This window comes from Cuculus canorus, chromosome 1, assembly GCF_017976375.1.
Source record: "Cuculus canorus isolate bCucCan1 chromosome 1, bCucCan1.pri, whole genome shotgun sequence".
NCBI classification, from domain to species: Eukaryota; Metazoa; Chordata; class Aves; order Cuculiformes; family Cuculidae; genus Cuculus; species Cuculus canorus.
This window is the reverse complement of record NC_071401.1, coordinates 12,559,336-12,580,349: the sequence shown is the minus strand read 5'-3', so window position 1 is coordinate 12,580,349 and position 21,014 is coordinate 12,559,336. Positions and strand designations below refer to the sequence as shown.

Below are 21,014 nucleotides of genomic sequence, written 5' to 3'. Positions count from 1 at the left end.
ATGCAAATGGAATGGAAAAGTATTATTGAAACACCAAACATTATTGTGTGGTTTGAAAATTAGGTCTGCACCCATGTGTTAAATGCTGTTGAAACAGAGAGGGTTATATTAATGGTCTTCCTTCTCATTTCATAAATCATTCCTCATGCTAAGTTTGTGTAGGAGAGTTCTGTGGTTAATCAATACCAAGTTCTTTTCTGTCAGGATTTAAGAGTTTGGTCTAATGTTGCTTTCTTGCTGAGGGATTAGCTCACAGATTAGCTCAGAGTTAACAGGCTTTTCTTTATTGTATGTTTCTTAAGATCTGTAGCTCCCTTTTTTTTATTGACTGGAGCCCACCTACCAGGCCCAGATTGGTCAGATATACCCTTTCAGGGTGTCTCTTTGCAAGGCTGCATCCTTGGTGAGACAAAGAGTCATTGTGAAGGGCACGCCACTTTGCTAAATCTTCACATTTGTTTTATGAATGTACTAATGTTTTAATCTTCTGCAGAAGCAGCAGGAAATTTTTCACATGATTTGAATCTGTTTTAGATATACAGAGCCTTTGTGTTTTCTGAAGAATGTCTGCTTTAGTGCTATATCATATTTTCCGTAGCATTTGCAATACCCATCAGCTACCAGACTGTTAATTTATGTCTGTAAGTGTTTGAACGCGAGCGCGCGCGTACACACACACACACACACACACACATTTTGTGGAGATCTGTTTCCTGCTTCATGGCTAAGACTAGGCTCAGCATTGCATTTAAGGCAGGAGAGCATCTTCTTCCGCAGTTAGGAATACATTGCATCTGCACTACAATCATTTCTAGGGACAGGAACTCCTAGTATGCCTTTTAATTAGTCCATGATCTGGAAACATGCCGGTTAACAAGTTTCCATTTGTCCTTTCATGCTGGTGATTTGTGCTCAGCAGTTCAGAATACATGCTTGTTATCTCTAAAAAAGTTAATTCTGGGGTATTTTCACAGAGACCTCACTTGCTGCCACCATTTATATGCACCAAATCCAACCACCCTTTTTTTTCATGTCTCCACCTTGTTATTGCTCTTACTATCCGGAGTCTCGTAGTTTCCAGTACTGGTGATGCACTGAAAAGTCTTCATTCCCCAAAACTGGTCCCATCCGTCCATGCCCTTGGTGAGACCTTCCTCCTAGTATATCTTGAATACAAAACATTTTCTTTGAGTCTTGTCACATTTTTTACATTCTCTCACCATAGCCTGTAATGTCTTTCAATGTTAAGTATTCTCCTTCTTTATCTGTACTTTAGTATTCTCTGGACTGCCACCCTGTCCCTCTACCGCATAATCCTTCAACATTCATATTGAGCAAAGAAAGACATACGGGAAAGGGTAGGAAAATGTCATGCAAACGCATGGTAGTCTGAAAAAATTGGGGTTTTTTAATTTCAAAAATAATTTGTCATGGCAAAAGCGTCTCATTGTGTGAAACGTGCTGAATTAAGATTGGAGTATTCAGCATAATTTGTAACATGACACAAATTAAAGTATTTACTAGACACCTAGAGATAAGAAAACCTCTAATCGTGTTGAGAAACAGTTTAATAAGCATATTCAACACCTTTTTTATCCCTAAATATATTACCATGGAACATAGGAATCCTAATACTTTTCTTATCTGACTTCAGCTTGATAATAATCAGAGACCAAACAATTATTTTGCTTTTTATGAAGATATGATTTATACAGAAAAGTACAAAGGCCCTGAAGCATCATGTGCTATGAAATCTGGCCTCAAAAGCAAAGATTTTCTTTTCCTAGACTAACAAATTTCAGTCGTCAGGAAACAGATTAATCTCCTCATTCCGAAATGTAATATTGCTGTTTGCTAATCTCTCATGGTGCAGAGACATTGAAAATGTTATCGTAGCAGTTCTAGAGTACACTTTATGTTTTGGCAAAAACTAATACTTTCTTTGGCAAGAATATTTGAAATATTCAAATGCAAAGATAAACATGAATAATTGAGAGCAAAAGTGTCAGAATCAAAATAATGATTTTTTTTTTCTCACATTCCCTGGGAAAATTAAAAATACAAATGTTACTAATAGCAGTCCATCAATTTATGGCTTCAACTTTTCTGAGGGCCAGCATGTTATCTTTAATCAAGCATGTTATTTTTAGTCCAGTAACAAATAGCTCAATACTTTCTGTCATAGCCTCAAATATATTTATTTGCCCTGTGGATCTTGATTCCTTCCGCTATCTTTTCAGATAAATTTTAAGATATTGTATAAATAAAAATATGCTCTTAACTTTCAAGGCAAGTCAGGTATTTAAAAGACTTAATTGAAAAATATATGGAGAATTTAAACACGTGGTTTTATACTGCCACATTTAAAAAAAAAAAAAAAAAAAACACACAGTTTTAAAAACACTCCAAAAATTTCTAGAAAGCTATGTGGTTTAGACTACACATTTTAGCTAAGTAGAGATTATGCTTTATTATGTGATACATCAGAATATGCCAAAACAGCATGGCCTCTGTTGACTAAGAGATGCATAAAGCAATAAAATAAGTGCATTGGCTTGGTCTCAAAAGACCATAATGTATAGCAGAAGGAATAAATATATTAACTGACACTTGAAGTTTCCTTACATATAGTCCTCATCCTCCTTACCAAAACCTTGTTATTCAAATGGACCTGCACAAACTCTCTCTGTAACTTTACCATATGTTTCTGGGATTAAATTGAATACTAAAGCTCATCTTTTGTCTTTTTTTTGCATTGACATTTACGAAATATATCTACAGTTAAAGATCTTCTACTATGTTTTGTTGCAAACCATAGATACTGCCTGACTGCAGTCTTAACTGTAGCACATCAGCCAGGGAGCGGCATTTTAAAAAATAAAATAGTATTTGCTTTATGTGCAGTCTCTTCAGGCATTTAATCCTCATAATATTCATCTGTCAGTGTGAAAGTATCAATTGAAAGCTGTGGCTTTTTTAATAAAAAGAAGTCTGAAGCATACTGAAGATTTTGGTTTTCTGCAGCACTGGGAGGGTGCCTGGTGATAGATCACATCAGTGACAGGATGTTCAGCTTCCAGTAAGCTGCTGAGCTCCCAAAAGAAGTCCTTACCGCTGCAGTATAGTGCTTAGCATAAGACTGTCATTTATCCTGCTTCTTGACAGAGCAAATTACGCAGAGCTGCAGGCCATGTTTTCTGTACATCGTGCAGTTCTTGCAGGGCTAATTTGGTGTCCCCTCTTCTCTGCTCATGTAACATGGATTGAGAGCTTCCTCGGACCTACCTTCCTAACTTGAGACCCCACCCTGGTTTCTCTGGGTGTGCAACATGCACCATGAGCCCTTAGATGTCGAAACAGTAGAAGCTGAAAAAATTACATATTGATGCTCTATTTTCTAACAATTATTGATCACACATTCACCAGACTTATATAGCAAAACAGGAATTGCATCTTAAACTTCACTTAACTGACAAACTGCCTTTGCCTCACTGAGCCCATAAGTAAGATTTAGATATTTTGCCAGGTCACTAATCCATGGATTAGACTTACTCTTAATATCCTCATTTCTAAAACTGAATTCAGTTTTGGAAAACAAGTGTATTTAGTTTTTGCATACAGTTTCTCAAAGGAAGTAGTGGCAGGATCTATAGATTGTGTTGGCCAGGGCTCCACGTTGTGAATCAGCATCTGTGGTCCTGTCCCCAGCATCCAGCCATCGGGATTAGAGCATGGGGCTGACATATCTGATCTCCTGATACCAAGGGATCTCACCTCCTATACTGATCCTGACAGGATGCACTTGTGCTATGCAAGACTTCCCATAAATCAGGAGCTTTCTCATGGCTATTTCCAACAAAATACACAAGCCCTCTAACACTCCAAGCCCTCCTGAGCCAATCTCAAAAGAAAAGCGGCTCCTAAACTGTCCTTTTTCAATTTCTTCTGCTGCAAAGCAACAAAGCAACTCATTAGAGAGACTCCTGTTTCCCCCTTTCTCTACCTTCACCTAGTGAGAGTTAAATGGAGATCCATAAAATGAATCCTGAAAAAAAATCTCCTTCTCCCATATATCAGTCTTGCATTAACAAATCTGGCCTATTGTTTCCTTCAGTGTTTTATTGTCACACAGATCACGTTATCAGCAGGGCAATCACTGAAAGGTTAATAGCATTAGTAGGTTGTCTCTCAGTCTAACATTCTTGCTCATCACTCTAAATCCAGTTGTTTTACCAGTGGCATTAGACATCTTTACTGAATGTAATTGGATACCGTTTGCCGCTGACTTCAAACAGAACTCTATAAATCATAACTACTTGTAGCTCATTGCCACTCCTCTTAACTTTAGTTTCACAACTGGGAAAAGTATCTGTGGATTGATACACCTTGCTTTTCAACCACACCCTTTGACATTTATAATCCAAATATCAGTCACCTTGGCTATGTTTGTAGTCCAACTGTCCTTCCATCGGTATGCCATGTGTCAACACCTACTCCATATACTGCCCTAATGGGAAAATAAAGAGTAAATTATGAGGCTATGTAAATCCATTCAAGGTATACCGTGACTCCATAAAACATGGAAGTGAAACTGAAGTGATTTATGCTGTTGGTGGTATCCCAAGTTGGAATTGCTGCTTTGTAATTTTTGACAGTCCCAGGTTACTAAAACCAGGCAAGATAACACTCTATTGAGAGCCTTAATATCATGCAGTAAGAACATGGACCTTAAGTGCTGTCAGTGGTAAAATTCTGGTACTATATTCTTGGATAAGTGATTGTCATCATTAGAAATCAGTATATTTATATTAAACATTTTTTATTAAATATTTCCTTTCCCCAGGTGGAAAGGGCACTTTCTAGCCTCTACTTACCTTTCACTGACCCTTTGCACAGCAGTGAATGCCATCCTGTGGCTGCAAAAACCAAGTGCATGTTAAAGACTTTTTCTGTAAAGGAATCAAAGGGCTAAGAGTATTTTAAAAGTTACAATCTTTTAAAATTCCTCCCGCACTGCAGGAGTAGAATGTCATCTTCTTATTCAATCCCTATCCAAGACTCCAGGCACTGTGTAATTAATTAATTATAATAGTAGTAATTGATTAATTAATATTAATAACCTGAACATTTTTAATGCGTTCTGAATGTTACTCAGGGAAATTAACTTTTCGGGCCAGGTTGTTTTTTAGGGTTTGGTGGTTTTTTTTGCAACACATTTGGAATCTTAAAATTTCTGGACAGTGTTTCCTGTTATATTATCAGCAAATGACCTTGCTCCTATGGCATCTTGGCCTGTATCAGAAACGGCATGGCCAGCAGGTCCAGGGAGGTTATTCTCCCTCTGTACTCGGCACTGGTGAGACTGCACCTTGAGTACTGTGTTCAGTTCTGGGCTCCTCACCACAAGAAGGATGTTGAGGCTCTGGAGCGTGTCCAGAGAAGAGCAATGAAGCTGGTGAAAGGGCGGGAGAACAAGTCTTATGAGGAGCGGCTGAGAGAGCTGGGGTTGTTTAGCCTTGAGAAGAGGAGGCTGAGGGGACACCTTATTGCTCTCTACAACTACCTGAAAGGAGGTTGTGGAGAGGAGGGAGCTGGCCTCTTCTCCCAAGTGACAGGGAACAGGATAAGGGGGAATGGCTTCGAGCTGCACCAGGGGAGATTCAGGCTGGACATAAGAAAAAGATTTTTCACGGAAAGGGTCATTGGGCACTGGCAGAGGCTGCCCAGGGAGGTGGTTGAGTCACCTTCCCTGGAGGTCTTTAAAGGACAAGTGGATGAGGTGCTGAGGGGCATGGTTTAGGGAGTGTTAGGAATGGTTGGACTCAAGGATTCCGGTAGGTCCTTTCTAACCTAGTGATTCTATGACTCTATGATTCTATATACACACCTACTTATTTACGTTAGCAATATGGTCTTGGTGTATTCTGAACGTTATTCATATACATCATACTTCACAGGATCACTGGCTATATCTGTGTGATAGAACGAAGAGGAAAAAAAATCATGTTAAATAGAATTCGCCTATGAAGTTACTGGCTCTTTTAAAGTAAATACCCCCCACCCCATTTGCTTGAGTGTTAAGATAATAGTCTTCCCAAACAGTTATAATGCATACAAAGGTGGTAGTGCTGCTGCTGCTGTGGTGGTACACATCTTCCCTACCCTTCTACTCTTTAGTTCAAGGCCTAGAGCTTTCAGGTACTTGTTAAGTAGCAGGAGCCCAGGGCTGGGCAAAAGCTAAATGAGAAACAAAAACAAGCTGAAATGGGGTTGTTGAACTCTAGGTGCAACCCTGTTCTCAACAAAGAACCATTGATTTCCAAGTCAGAGCATTTCACAGCTGGTCAAGTCCCTCTGTATCATGAAGAGATCTGTAATTCTTTGGCTGCTCAGACAATGAGTTTGGTTCCGCAGGGAAACACTTGTCGTTAGACTCTCCCTGTGTGTCTTTAGCCAACTGTGATGTATTTGGGGATGCTGAGGGTATTCAGGTGGTTATGGAGGTTTGTAGAGGTTCAACAGAGCTGAAAAGAGAACTAAACTGACTATGTGAAAATCAAGGTTACAATGAACTGGTCCCTAAATGTGCACTTAGCTGTGTCAGTCCTGTCTAGTGAAAAAAAAAACAAAAAAAGACCAACAAGGTTTTACTATACCTGATGAAACACAGAGTCTTAATGGAGCCATCAGAGAAGGAGCTGATGACTCTCATCTTTTATCACCGGAACAATTATCTGAATTTCAGTTTCATATCGATTGTAGTGGACATGATACCCAAGCCCATTTTCCACACTGAGTTTTCAAAGCTGGGAACTGGATTTGGAAAAAGTAAAAAGTTTGTCCAAGAATACGAGTTTTGCTTCAGAATCAGGATGTTTTTTTTTTTTTTTTTCCCCTACATATGGTACCATTCTGATTATCAACCAGCTTGTGAAATCGACCCCATGTCAATGAAAACTGGATAGTAGTTATTTATAGGACACTTGGAATCAAAGACGAGTGGAGATTGAGATAATAAGGCTTGTGTGTGTTGCCTATTAGATGAAATAGTGATTAAATGCGGCCCAATTAATGCTTATTATCTGTCTAAAATTAATTTGTTACAGAAAGTTGTGAAGTAGACATCAAGAAGTCAAGCAGAATTTTATTGCTAAAATCAAAGCAATTATTGGTTTTATTTAATTTAACCTGGTCTGAAAAAAAACCCCAAAAAGCACGGTGATAATGTCATTTAAAACAACTGCCTTGGGAAGAGCCCGAACAGTCAAACTCCTTATTCATGCTTCTCTCCTTTAGCTTATTTTACTTATTTTTCATATTGATTTTCTGAGTGTTTTTATACTGCTTTGTATGATATGTTAGGATATAGTCCTTGCCTAACTACAAAAATTACTTTATTCCTACATGCATGAGTAATTGCTATGATATTGTCCTCGAAGTTGTGTAAAATTTTACTTTGCACCTCATCGCTAACTAAAGAAACTTCTATCAAAAACTTTGATATCACAAAGATCATGTCTTCCTTTTTTCCTTTTAGACTGATGAACACACTCACAGCAATCTTCCAGAGTGACAGTTCACTAGAGCCAGAGAAATTACTGAGTTGTAAAATGTCATTTTTTCCTTTTGCAAGTTTAGAATGTCTCTACAGGATAAAAATTTTGAACAGACTGTACCCCTTAAATGTCTGATTTTATATACTTTAAATACTGGTTAAGAAATCCATTTTTTATTAATCAGAGTTTTAACTGGTAGCCTTTATTTTTAAAAAAAAACCATAGCAGTTTCATTTTTTTACTGTGAAAACCATAAACTGCATTTAAATGTCAGAGACCACTCTTCAGGCTATCAACTATAAAACTATCTTTGAAATGTTTTACATGTATGTGAGGATGGAAAGCACTCATTTCTTGTATATTATGAAAAAATAGTGTAAGATGGAAACTGGGTTTTCAGCACTTATTGTTAAGACACAAAGTCTTTTAACTCGAGATCAATTCTTCTGGATTTGCTTATGTTGGTATTGATCAAAGGATTATTGATAAGGGATGAATTTTATGGCAGTGATTTGGGGTTTTTTTAGAGGAGAAGCAAAGATACCATCTGTAGTGAAATTGCAGAATTCATCACCAAAATTGTGGTTACACAATGCATTTTCCTTCAGTGGTCAAAGCATCTTAGGAAATATTTCCCTCTGCTGACTTGGGGACCTGCCTTTCCGACCCTCATTTTCCTCTCTCACCATCTCACTGGTTTACCATCTGCCTTGGGGGGGATTTTCTTTTTCTTTAGGCAGTTCATTTGAAACCCTGATTATTTCAGCAGCCCTGTTCGTAGCACAGATGCACAAGCAGTCTTATTGATGGGTGAAGGTCCCTGCAAACCGATGACAGGTGAAGAACAAATGGCTGGAGGAGGAGGTGGAAATGGGGCTGGATGCATCTTAATCTGCCTTTCTGCCAGAGACAAGGCGGTGTCATCCTGTGTTAGCACAACCAAGCACTGCTTGTTACAGTGATTAAAAAAAAGGTGTTATCTTTCTTTTGAAAATACTTGGTTCTGCATCATATAGCAGAGTAGAATTTAGATACATTGTACCTATGAAATAAATAGCTTCATCTCATTTGAATAATTTCATCTCATTGGTGAACAAATAAATGTATTTCCTACCAAGAATTCACAATACTGTTTCAAGACTGACCATCAGAGTCTCATGTAATGGTGTTTCATCAACATCAGAAAGCACTGGCTGTTGACAAGACAAAAATTGTTTAGAAGTAAATTTTAATATTTATAATTTAAGAGAAAAGACAATATTTCTTTTGAAGACTGAAGGTTTTAGTTGAAATTATTGCTCTGTTGTAAGAGAAATTGCATGCCACGACATTTCTAAGGGCATGCAGAGCAAGCTGCTTCATTTTATGTCTTTTCTTACTTAAAGTTCAACACCACGTACCACATTAGCATGAGGCAGTGCTGCTGACTTACTATAAAATACATGATGTGCTGTTGCCTCAAACAGGAAATCATGTGTGCCAAATTTGAGAGTTTCTGCTAAAAGACTTGATGTACCTTAATTTCCTGTCAGTTTGAATATCTGGGGACTGACACAGCTGCACACCCAAGCATGGAAGTATATATCATTTTACTGCTTGATTAATTAACTCCACAGTGACTAGTTCTATAGCTTGATTAAATTTTGGCAATATATCAACAAATAGTTTTGAATATTTTTTAACATATCAGCCTCTATGCTGGTAGTAAAACATAAAATAAGCTATTAATATTAGGAAAAAAGTATTGGAAACATGAATAAAATATTATATCTTTATTAATATGAATGATTTTCTCACTAATATACAGTTTCACTTATTGACTGGTCTAGTACAAAAAAGTGAAGATTGGGGACATGTAACAATCTTCCTAATTTTGAGGAAACTTTGAAAAAGGTATTGGATTCCTGGTTAGAGTGAATATGAGAATCAAATTACTTTTGTGGATAGAAAATGAAGGGTAATTGAATATTTTAGAAAAAGGCAGTGCAGTGTACTGAGAAGTTGATGGACACCTCTTTTAAGGCACAAAACCAGAGAACTACTGTATTTCCTGAGTGGAGAGAGAAGTTTTTTTAGAGAAGGGCATTATCTGTAGAAGTAGATCTTGTAGAGGTGAACTTAGCAATATGTGATCACAGGTGTTTCTTATGACAAGAAAAGCAAAATCCACAAATGGCTGAAGTAGATATTCATGTATGAATGGAACTGCAATTGACATAGAGATTGTTACTAACATTAAACTGCCTAAATATCTTAATTTGCAAGCTTTATGTTATTTAAAGCTGTTTGAAGTGAGATATTCTCAGAATTTCTGATCACAAAACTCTTTGATTGCAATCTTCACTGTCAGCAGGAACTAAACACCTTCTTCAAAGTTTACTGTGAAGATCAATACACATTCTCATTTAGAGGCTACAAGAGTAGTTATACTCTGGTTTAGTAATAGGTTCTTCCGAAACGAGGTTCTATAGGTCTATAAAAATTGTTTTTAACCAATTGCATATTGGTCTTTATCTTGTTTGTAAGATGTCAGTCTGAAGGTGGGTAAATGTCCAGATATTATCCGAGGACAATTTGGAATGCATTGTTCTGCTTTCCAAATTTTTCTTCATTGTATCCTGAGGTAGCAAGATTCATTGTAGTAGCCTCATGAACAAAGGAAGGAAGTTCTTGAGGTACTCAAAAGACCTTTACAGTTTTTGTTTCGAGACTGAGGTTGATGTTCCTACTATGATCATCTTGTATTTTCCAGTCCTCTAGTTTAATGTACCACTTCTGATGGTGGTGTTATCACTAGAGGGTCAGGAAAAGTCCTAGCTGAGCAATGCTTTCTCTTACCAGATCACTTCCACTGAATAAGTGATTACACACTACTGTTAGGCAGTAAATGTGAAGTTTTTTGTTTTTTGGGTTTTTTTTTATTTCACTCCACGAATGCAAATAGGAGACACATTTGGACTTTGGGAAAGTGATCAGCTAGCTTAGAGTCACTTCTGGGCAAAGTATTATGTGCAGTTTCTCAAAAGCAAAAATATGTGAGCTTGGCATTCCTCAGGACTATAGTTTTCTTTTTACTTAGTGAAAAGAAGGGGAAGATACTTAGATTGTTTAAAGGAGTTTCTTTTCATGTAGGAAAAGCTGCTCTGTTGTTCTAGGAATTTAATGGAATAATGGTTGGTTCTCCGCTTTTCTTGGCATATATTGATTCAAGAACATTATAAATACAGCCTGATGCAAAAAAGTTGCCAGAATCTCCAAACTATAATGAACTTTAAAAACAATGCCCACGGAAAATTACTATGTCCTTTTCAGAGAGTCACTGTCAAGAACTATGCAGTTCCTTCATTTTACTGCTACTAAAGCTAAAATACAGGTCTTAAGTTTCTTTTCAGAGTTTATGACTCTTCTTTACAGTTTCAATGTGTAGAAAGAAGTATGACACAGCATAAATGTAGTAGTAGTAGTAGTAATAGTTCTGGACCTTCAGGTAAGTTACCCATTCTGATATTTTATTCTGTCAGGTCATTTTGTTACCATTTTCTGGTCTCAGTGCTGTGAGTGTGACAAAAGTTAAATTTTGAAACCTCTTAAGACTTTCTTCAGTGTCTTCTAATATTTAGGTTTGTAGATACTGCAGGGAGCATTTAACCCCAAATGAAAAAGCCTTCCTTCCTGTCTTTTGGCAATGCAGTGTTGAAATTACCCAATTTCATCATTAATTCTCAAATGATATAACAGACCATTATCCATCGTTTTCTAGCTTGAATGTGGCTGGAAGCCATTGACTAATCAGCCACCTAGAGTGTTTATGTCAGTAATAATCTGTATTTAAAATGTATTCTAAATTATTTATTTCTAATTGCTGGCCAGAGAGAATATATTAATTTTATTCTTTTTTGATTGAAAGCAAGAGTTCCCTTATTAGCACATTGTAAAGGAAATAAAGAAAGCTGGATCATATTGATATGATTGGCACACTTTCCTATAAGAAGCGTTGAAGTAATTTGTCTTGTGGGACAGCACTACATTCTAGTAGTTTAAGTGAAATAAGCACCAGCCCTTTTTTTTTTTCACAGCTGCCAAATAAAGAATTAGAAAAAGAAGGCATGTATTTACTACAGCTAGCTCAGTATTTGTGTTGAACTGGAAAAAAAATTAAAAAGTACTTTTTTTCTCTTCCATCTATCTTTGAGCTATGCTGCCTCCACTTTGTAGCAATAAGCTGACATGTAGTTCAGTAATATAATGCATTTCAGAAAAATATTTCCTTGTAAGAATTTAGTCATGACTTTAGTCTCTCTCTGAAGAAGGCAGAGATAGTAATTCAGTGTATTTGACTTTAAAGTTCCATTCATCCCTGAATGAGCTCTGCTTTATAATCTTTTATTTCTCTCACTTGGGCTGAATTCCAGAGTCTCTTACAATAGGTATTGCAGCTAGTTTGAGCATTGGCAGAAGAAACAAACCCATTAGTTGCTAACAGCAGGGGTATGCCTCAGATCTCAGGCTTCCTTTGATCATTTTTCTGTCTCCAGTAACTCAACCAGATTCTCTTTTCTAAAGTTTCCTGCAGCAAAATTGGCATTTCTGGTTGGGGGAAGGGAGAGACTTTTACCTGAAACCTTCATCATGCACACTCCTCCGATGAGACACAGGCACCTTAGCACACTATTTTTGGATTAAGCAGTATCACAGGAACAAAAATAAACAAGCAAATATGACATCTTCAGCACTTTGCAGTGCTAATGACAGTAATGTGGCAGTTTCTCTTAACTATCTCTTGCCAAGGAATGCTATAGAAGAAGACTCTCATTCTTCTCAAGGTTTGATAACTCACATTAAATACCTGCTGATTGTCTTGTTATACTTGTTAAAGTAAGATCCCTGCTAGCCACTCTCTCCAGCTGAGTTAATAATTGTCTTGGAAGTCATGAGCGTCTGTTAATGAGACTCAGTATTATACTTTTAATTGAGGAGGGTGGTCCTCAGAGTTGCATTCATACTCTGAAAAAAATAAAGAGCTAATCCTTTTTCATTTCAATGTCACAGTCCAATTCGTAGGAGAAGTGACTGTCTAAAGACAAAATTATTTTTTTTCACCAGCACTGAGATCTGCTAGACTGGCACTGTGTTTTAGCCGTTCACCTCTTGTTGGGTTTTTCATGCCACGTCTTTAAAAACATGTATTGAGATTGTCGTCTTTGTCGTTTGTCCATATCACCTTTCTTCACTTCTTTCCTTCACCATGCCATCTGCAGGTTTACAAACAGAAGGACCTCACTGGTCCTGGCAAGCTCTCCTGCGCCTTGCATGTCTGCCTTTTGACTTTTCCAGAGATAACAGCTGCGAATTAGCTTTTGTAGCTTTGTCCTACAGATTTCCCAGCCTCCCTCTCCTCCCCGGTTACTTTTCACTGTAATTTCCAGCTGTGTAAGGATTTTGCTGAGAACTGTGGTAATGTTTGAATCAAAATTGCATTTGTTAGAGGGGCCCCTAAGTGCTGTTGTGATAGTGTCTTGATGTACTTGCAGAGCACTGTGCTGAATGACCTCTCTGGTCCTCCCTGTTTCGGTCTGAGAACAATTTTGAACTGGCAGCATTTAGTTATTTTGTTTTAATGTGTTGTAGTGGCTTCTTTCTGTAGGGGCAGAGGGTATTTCTGCAGTTCTTTTACCCTGTTTAGAGCTGGAACCTGAAAAGCCCAGCCTGGGGTTTGGGCTCAAAGCACAAAAGAGGGTCAGCCAGGGTGTGGATTTACAGTTGGGGAAATAACCACATCACTGGTATGAGGGCAGCTAAATTAATTTACGTGCCTGCAAAGAGAGAGCTTTAACTCACACTTCACCTCCCATGTCTGGCACTCAGAGCTTTTCAAGTGAAGCTGGAGCCTGTCACTTTGAAAAGTTTTGATTGTCTTGCAGAGAAGGCGGCTTAACTGGTACATAGAATTTTCCTCTCCACGAGCTAAATTCGTAGACAGGGTAGAACTGACTAACTTCAGGCCTTCTATGTTAATTTCTGTTAATTAGTTGACATTTTGTGTTATAGCCATAACTATTTTCAATTAGCTGTCAGCAAATGTTTTCAGTGCAGCTCTTCTGTCATGAAATGGATTTCGCACACGTTTGAGCTTACACAAACAAATACAGGCACGAATTTACTGCCACAGCACCATGTTAGTCAGGATGTCAGCAGTAACCTAACAAACTGTGAGGCTGTATTGGTAAGACAGGAGGATGGCTTTCCTGCTTGAACAGTCTCTTGACTTAAGTAGTTTTTTTAATCACAGATGCTTGAATGTTTATACCACTATGGTTTTTAGAGATTTTTATTATTATTTTACTTGTAAATAATTTCTCTCCCCCACCTTCTCCCAGCTCCATGGTCAAGCTCCCAGCAGCTTAAAGGAAATGTCTTTTTATTTCAAGGTTGAGTCATATACTGTTCAGAAGGCAAGGGTTTCCTGACTCCTGCTAGTATTTTCTGTGCATTAAGAACATTACCCCACAAAAAACCAAAACCAAAAAAGGAAAAAAAATTTCTTGGTACTTTTGACCGTCATTTAAATAAGTGCATCTCTGTTTTTGTACACTACAATGTGTACCGGCTGATACCATTGATTATTTTATTTATGGTGTCAGCAGAAAACCTGCAAAAGGTTTTTCTTTGTATCCTATACTCTTGCTGAGAGCTTGGCCAGTTTACTGCAGCAGGACAGAAATAGACGGGAGCAGCCTCTGAGAGAGACAAAAGTTTACTAATTGCTGAAAGTCTCTAATAGGAAAATTGGCAAAATTGGCTTTTTGTTTGCTGCAGAAGCTAAGAACTTCTCCCGGAGCAGTGGAGTGAAGAAGCTGAGGTCCTTGATGGTGTGGCTCTCAGCAACTGGAAAGGCAGATTCGCAGCCATGTGTGCAGCCTTTCAGCATTATAAATGCCATTTTGGAAAGTGTAGCAAGTGTGAATTGTATGGCTGAGTACATGGGTAATGAACTGTGGGTCCTTTCCCTGCACCCCCTCGCCGGTGACTGACAGATGGCGCGTTGGTGGCTTTACAGGATGGGGATGGTCCCCATCCAGCACTCAGCAGTCAGTCCTGTCGTGAGGCAGTGATCCCAGCCAGTGCTAACTGCCAGCCCTGGTGACAGTCTTAGGAGAGAGAGAGGGGCCTGAGGGAGGACAGGCTCCACTTTCCAAACGGATTATGAACTGATTTGGGGGATTTTACATTTCTATTATACATGGTCATACCATTTATTTTTCTGTAAGTAAGGGTTTCAGTCCCTAAGGCTGTCAGTCTCCTCCCTTCCACTGTCAGATTTTAAAGGTATAGTTAAATACAGGAAATAGAAAAGATCTTTTACCTGTCTCATAGAAAATGTCATAGTTTTTCTGCTGATCTCAGCACTAAATCAGGGTTATCCTAAGTTTACACTTCCAGTGGCAAACAGGAGAGAATGGCAAGGGACATTATTGCCAGAAAATTTTGCTTTGCCTAAGTATTGAATGTCAGGACTGTATGATTTTCAAATGGCCACAGAACCGTTTAAGGGAAAATAAAGCACTAAGGAGTTAACCAGCAAGGCAACCAATGTGCAGTGATCAGTACAAACAGGGAACGGCATGTAATATCTTGGTTCGCTATCATCAAAACTCGGCATGTTAGCCGAATTGGCATGGGAATTGGCATGTTAGCATATGTAGCTGAAAGTGAAATTTGAACTTCTTTCACACAACCAGAAATAACTTTCTGCCTTATTTCCTTCTCTTTAAAAAATGTAATCGAAATATAGAGGGAGAAGTTTGAAACATATTGATTGCATTTTGAAGGCACACTATTAAATCTCTTGAGTACTTGTTGATCTTTGATCATTTCATTTTCACAGTGTTTCAGACTGAAAATCTTTAGTAATTCTCTTTAAGTTGCAGCTGAATTGCTAATTAACTTTTGTCTCTAATATTTTATTTCTTACATGTTTCTGCCAGCACAGTGTGCTCTTTAGACAATGCAGCAGAAATTTCTCACTCTTTGTGCCCCTTGCAATCATATAAAGCAGATTTGGAAATAATGAGCTGTCACATCTCAGGTAATGAATGAAAAGAACTGACAGAAATCCTTTTGTTATTTAAGAAATTCCAAATAATTAATGGAAAAAAAAAGTGACAGAGATTATTTTAGGATTTAAGAAGAAATGCATCTTTCAATTTCATTGTGTAGCTGGAGAAACTTCAAAATAAGTTTGCAAAAAAGCAGGAATCCTGCTTAATGGGTTAATTCCAGTTCTGTCTTCTGAGATAAACGTGCAAAATTTGAGATAAAGGGATTTTGTATTTTGGCCAATAGGTTCCTACTCCACATGCTCCCCATTCCAAGTTCATCTCAAAGTAAAAAATCTTGCTGATTCCTCTGTTTGCCAATGAGGGCATATCTGAGTTAGGCACCAAGCATGTTTATAAGTGAGCATGTCTTGTGTACACAGAAGACTTTGTAAACTGCAGGTTAGTTTTGGGTAGGAATGGGTGCTTCCATCTGTTTTATAGGGTTTTTTTTTCCAATTTTTTAAGTCCTACTATACCTATTCACAATAACGCCTCTACTGCTATTGTTTTTCAGGTAACCGTCTCGGATGGGGGCACATCTCCCAAGCAATCCTCTGTTTGGGTGGTGGTCCAGGTTCTGGATGAGAATGATAACAAACCTCAGTTTCCGGAGAAAGTCTATCAGATCAAGCTGCCAGAGAGGGACCGTAAGAAGAGAGGGGAGCCAATCTACAGAGCTTTTGCATTTGATAAAGATGAAGGCCCTAATGCAGAAATCTCATACAGCATTGTGGATGGAAATGATGATGGGAAATTTTTTATTGATCCCAAAACAGGGATGGTTTCTTCCAGAAAACAGTTTACAGCAGGGAGTTATGACATCTTAACAGTAAGTTCTTTTTCATCAACATACAAACCCATGGTTTGACTCACTCTTTTTAAGAAACAGGCCCTCTTGTATAAAAAGCGATATATGACTGTGTTTAAGGTATGACCTATATGTAATATTTGAATGTATTAAGAAATCTAGTATTCACAGGTTAAAAAAATGGGTCTGGGAGGGTATTCATCCTGTTGCACATACTGCAATTTTCTTAGACTGTTCAGTCAACATTCGTATTGTTGGTTGAAGTTGTTCCCTTGAATACACAGAAATTAAGACTAAGGGCTTGCCTGCTCATAAAGTTATATCGTGTTGAACTGGGCAGATACTGCTACAAATGGTTATTTGCCTTTTATGTTGACAGAATTGCTTCCACTCAGGGAAAGGTCCTTACATTGTGCAAGTTAGGTTGCTTCAGAGGGGAGGAGTACTGTGTACTCTATGTTATAGTACCCTTCTCACCACATTAAAGAGTATTGCAGCAATTTCAGTTAAAAGAAATCTCAAAGTACTTCTGCCAGAACTCAAACCTTATAGACAAGGTCAAAGAAAAAAAAGATTACATGATAGTCTTGTTGATACAAAGCAATACGGGGTTTGTGCACTCTTCATCTACAGCATTAAGCAAACAAGTTGTAGTTAAGGAGCTGACCAAAAATGTAGGCGGTGGTAGGAAAGCATCAGAAACCCACCATCCGGCCCATAGTACAGGAATGCAGTGGCACCTACAGTAACATTTCTGTTGGGATATCTTTATAGGGTTGGAAACCATGACAGGAAAATGAATAAAAATCAAAATATTGAGAATTACCTAGTAATCACAGTAGAGCACCCTTTGGGTGTCAGAGTGCCTTCCCCTGTGCAGAGCTGGAAGTCACATCTGGGATCTGGCCCTTATTATAATGCAACAGATGAAGATTTTCTACCTTGACATTGCTCATCACGCCCTCGTCCTCTTTTTCACATAGGGCCTGCCCAGCTGAAGTGGAACAGGAGGCTGTGTGTTAGTACCAAACCCACTTAACACATTTCCAGGGAAAAAAATAGAATATGATATTTCAGGAAAATATTTACCGTTTTTAACAGGCATAGTAACAGCACATGTACACCGGTGGCCCTGGTGTAAATGTGCTGTTACCCATCCTTTTGTAACCTACATTCTCCCTTTCCTTAAGCCCGGTGTTTGTTGCTGCTTATCTTGTCTTTGCTCTGCTAAAACCATAAAGCATGCCAGACAACTATCAAGTCTATCCATCCCTCTGGAGGACATTATAATAAAAAGAACTAGCACCAAGCTGGGCAGCTCTTAATGAACATGACTGAGAGGAAGAAGCAAGGAAAATAGATATGGCAAAATTTTAAATTATATTTGCTTTGGAGAATGGGGGAAATGATCTGAAACTTATTTAACTCAATTAAAGATCTTGAAGAAGGCAATGTAAGGAATATCAATCTTAACTGCAATACAAATGCTATTTAAAAGCAATCAAAAATGGTCTGGGTGAGCGTGTTTAGGATATGCACAACACACCACAGGATCATTATAAAGCTCCCAGTTTCACTGCAAGAGGGAACTGAAGAAGATGAAATTAGAGAGGGAAACTGGTTTTGGAGAGGCGGATCTGTGTGGGGAATGTTTGAGTTGCCTCTACAGGAAGCCCCTCACCAGCATTTCTAAAACAAAAATTTCAATTTAAATTCAGTCTTTTCAGTGAAAATTTGAAGTGTAATGGAAAAAAATTAGAATCAAGGAAGAAGTGCTTTTATCCCTCTTTTTACATAGAAGATTTTACATAAAGGATTACAAGGCCATTTTCCAAGTAGGCATCATCATGCAGTAGAATTGAATCTCAGCTGCCAAACTATGATGCTCAGTCTGAGTCCTATGTTCTTTCTACCTGCCAGATAAAAGCAGTGGACAACGGCCGGCCCCAAAAGTCTGCAACTGCACGCCTCCATATTGAGTGGATAAAAAAGCCTGCGCCCTCGCCTGTGCCGCTGACTTTCGATGAACCCTTTTACAACTTCACTGTCATGGAAAGCGATAAAGTGACAGAAATTGTTGGGGTGGTCTCTGTGCAGCCATCTAACATTCCTCTCTGGTTTGATATTGTCGGTAAGTTCGGAGCCAGTAGTATGAGGAAGAAGCTTCGGAAGCAAAGCATATGGATGTGTTGTTTTGAGAGCAAGAAAACTAACTGTGAACTGTTCCCCCCAAATTAAACCCTTTATCGTAATGCTGAAATGAAAATGCCATTTTAATATAGCGATAACAATAATAATATTCCTGCTTTTGTTATGACTCTGTAGCTAAGCTGAAAAAAAGCGCTGTATGGCTGAATTGGTTTTTTTTCATACTATGTTATTTACTGCAATCTTAATGTTGTCTGTCATTTAAATTCTATTGTCATACTTTGCTAATCTCATTTCTAAATGTATTTATGGTACTTAGACTTGCTGTCCCTCATTTCTCTCTTTCTTCACCTTTTTTTCTGCATTCTGTTCTTTTTTTTCTGCTTCCGACTGCCCTGCTTCAAGGTGGCAAGCATGCTCGAGAGATGTTCTATATTCTACAGACAGCTTGTGGGCAGAACTGTTCAACAGAAGGTACCCTTAGTGCAAACACATTTGGTAAAATACAACTATCCAGGCTGCCTTTTATTTTTGCAAGTTCTTTGAGACAATTTATATTACATCTTTCATAAATGCCTGTGACAGGATGCGATGCGACACATGGATGTGCTGCGTTTCTTTCTATGACAGCTTTTACCATATTTGTGTCCAATTATTATCATTTTATTCACGGATTTTCTGCAGTTTATCACCAATAATTAATTCAAACTTTTCACAGTCCAGTGCCATCCATTTAACTGTGAAACAGAATGGGATGCATCAACATATGGGTTACAAATGGAGCCACCAAAAGTTTGTCTTGAATGCAAACTGAAAAGTAGAAATGTGGTTTGATGTGAGATTTCAACCATAAAATTGCCTTGCGTAAAATTGCTTATAAAAATAGAGAGGGAGAAATATCCTTAGCTAAAAGGAGGAAAAGCCGTAGGAGTAATGGTCATAAAATCACAGGGAAAAGCCCTAAGGATGTAGCTGCCAAAAAGGCAGGGAGCACAAGGTCTCACTTGGTTGCAGTGGAGAAACAGGGATGAATGTTCCTAAGCATTTCTTTTCCACTTATACTGCTGATTCAGTAATGTCATTTAAAATAACACATTTAACATCTCCAAAATGAGACTATTCCCAGCAGCACAACAACCCCGCAATGTTATTGTGCTTTTTAATATTTGCAGATACTTCTACGTAGTGTTTGTATATCTTTGGATGTAAAACACCATGTCTGCACAAAGAGGTGTTGTTTAAATGAATGGTTATAAAGCAAATACTGTATGAAAGATTAGATTAGTGGAAAGGGTGTATCAGCAGGCTTTATTTACAGGGATTGAGTCTGGCTTTCATTTAAACATAGCTATTCCTGGATGTGTTTAACCAATAGGAAGGACAAGGATCACAAAAGAAAGGGTCTGTCAGAGTAATTTTCAACCACCTCTTATTGCTAATTTGTGCAGATGAAAGACAGAAGCAGCAACATTTCTTCTTTGAATTTGTAGCACAGTTTCTGATGTGTCAACCATATTAAAATTAAACCTAAGACTATTCTCACATTCTAAGGTTCCTGCTAGTCCCCAGGGAAGGGCAGTATATGTTTCTTACAGTTTTCTTCCCATTCCTTTGGTTGTTTCAGTATGCAACATGCAATTTATTAGCTACTGTTTACATTCCCTTTCTCTTCCTCACTGACCCTAGTTTTCCTCCAAGGAAAAAGCCATCTTTACTGATGTTATTGCCACTTTTCCCCATTTGAACCTTTTGCTAGACGCCTCTGCCTTTCACAGCCCTTTTGTCCTTTCCTTGAGAATTCACTGACTCTCATTAAAATGTTGCCTGTGTTAAACACTGAGAGAATCCCCTGCTCTTCTGCTGCATTCTTTTACATTATTACAGTTACTTGCAATCTAACAATCCCTTATAATAAAATTTTATTTTTTGCCTATGAAGCAGAGATGATGGGGAGAGTGTTATGAAATTGAAGCCTTTAATTTGTCATTTAGTATGACCTCTATGGTTAGAATAATTCCAGTGACTTAGAAGATTTTTGCTATTCAAACAACACTAATGGTTTCCCTATAGGCTGTAGTTCCTGATGCTGCAAGATGCTGCATCACTAAAGTGGATCATGGAGACAGAACTTCCTTAAGACTTTATGAGAGCTGCCCTGCAAAGAGGGACTTGGGGATGCCGGTCGATGAGAAGCTCGACATGAGCCGGCAATGTGCGCTCGCAGCCCAGAAGGCCAACCGTGCCCTGGGCTGCATCAAAAGAAGCGTGGCCAGCAGGGCAAGGGAGGGGATTCTGCCCCTCTATTCCTCTCTTGTTAGACCTCATCTGGAGTATTGTGTCCAGTTCTAGAATCCTCAATGTAAGAAGGATATGGAGCTGTTGGAACGGGTCTAGAGGAGGGCT

The 21,014-nt window shown here is 38.3% G+C and overlaps 1 protein-coding gene across 1 annotated transcript in view; it reads left to right on the top strand.

Moving 5' to 3' along the window:
• The window catches only part of FAT3 (FAT atypical cadherin 3), a 423,022-nt gene that overhangs the window by 294,364 nt on the left and 107,644 nt on the right, over nucleotides 1-21,014 (top strand). The window contains exons 5-6 of the mRNA XM_054088271.1: nucleotides 16,170-16,484; nucleotides 18,384-18,594. Of these exons, the coding sequence (XP_053944246.1) occupies nucleotides 16,170-16,484; nucleotides 18,384-18,594 (526 nt within the window). The remainder of the gene's footprint in view (nucleotides 1-16,169; nucleotides 16,485-18,383; nucleotides 18,595-21,014) is intronic.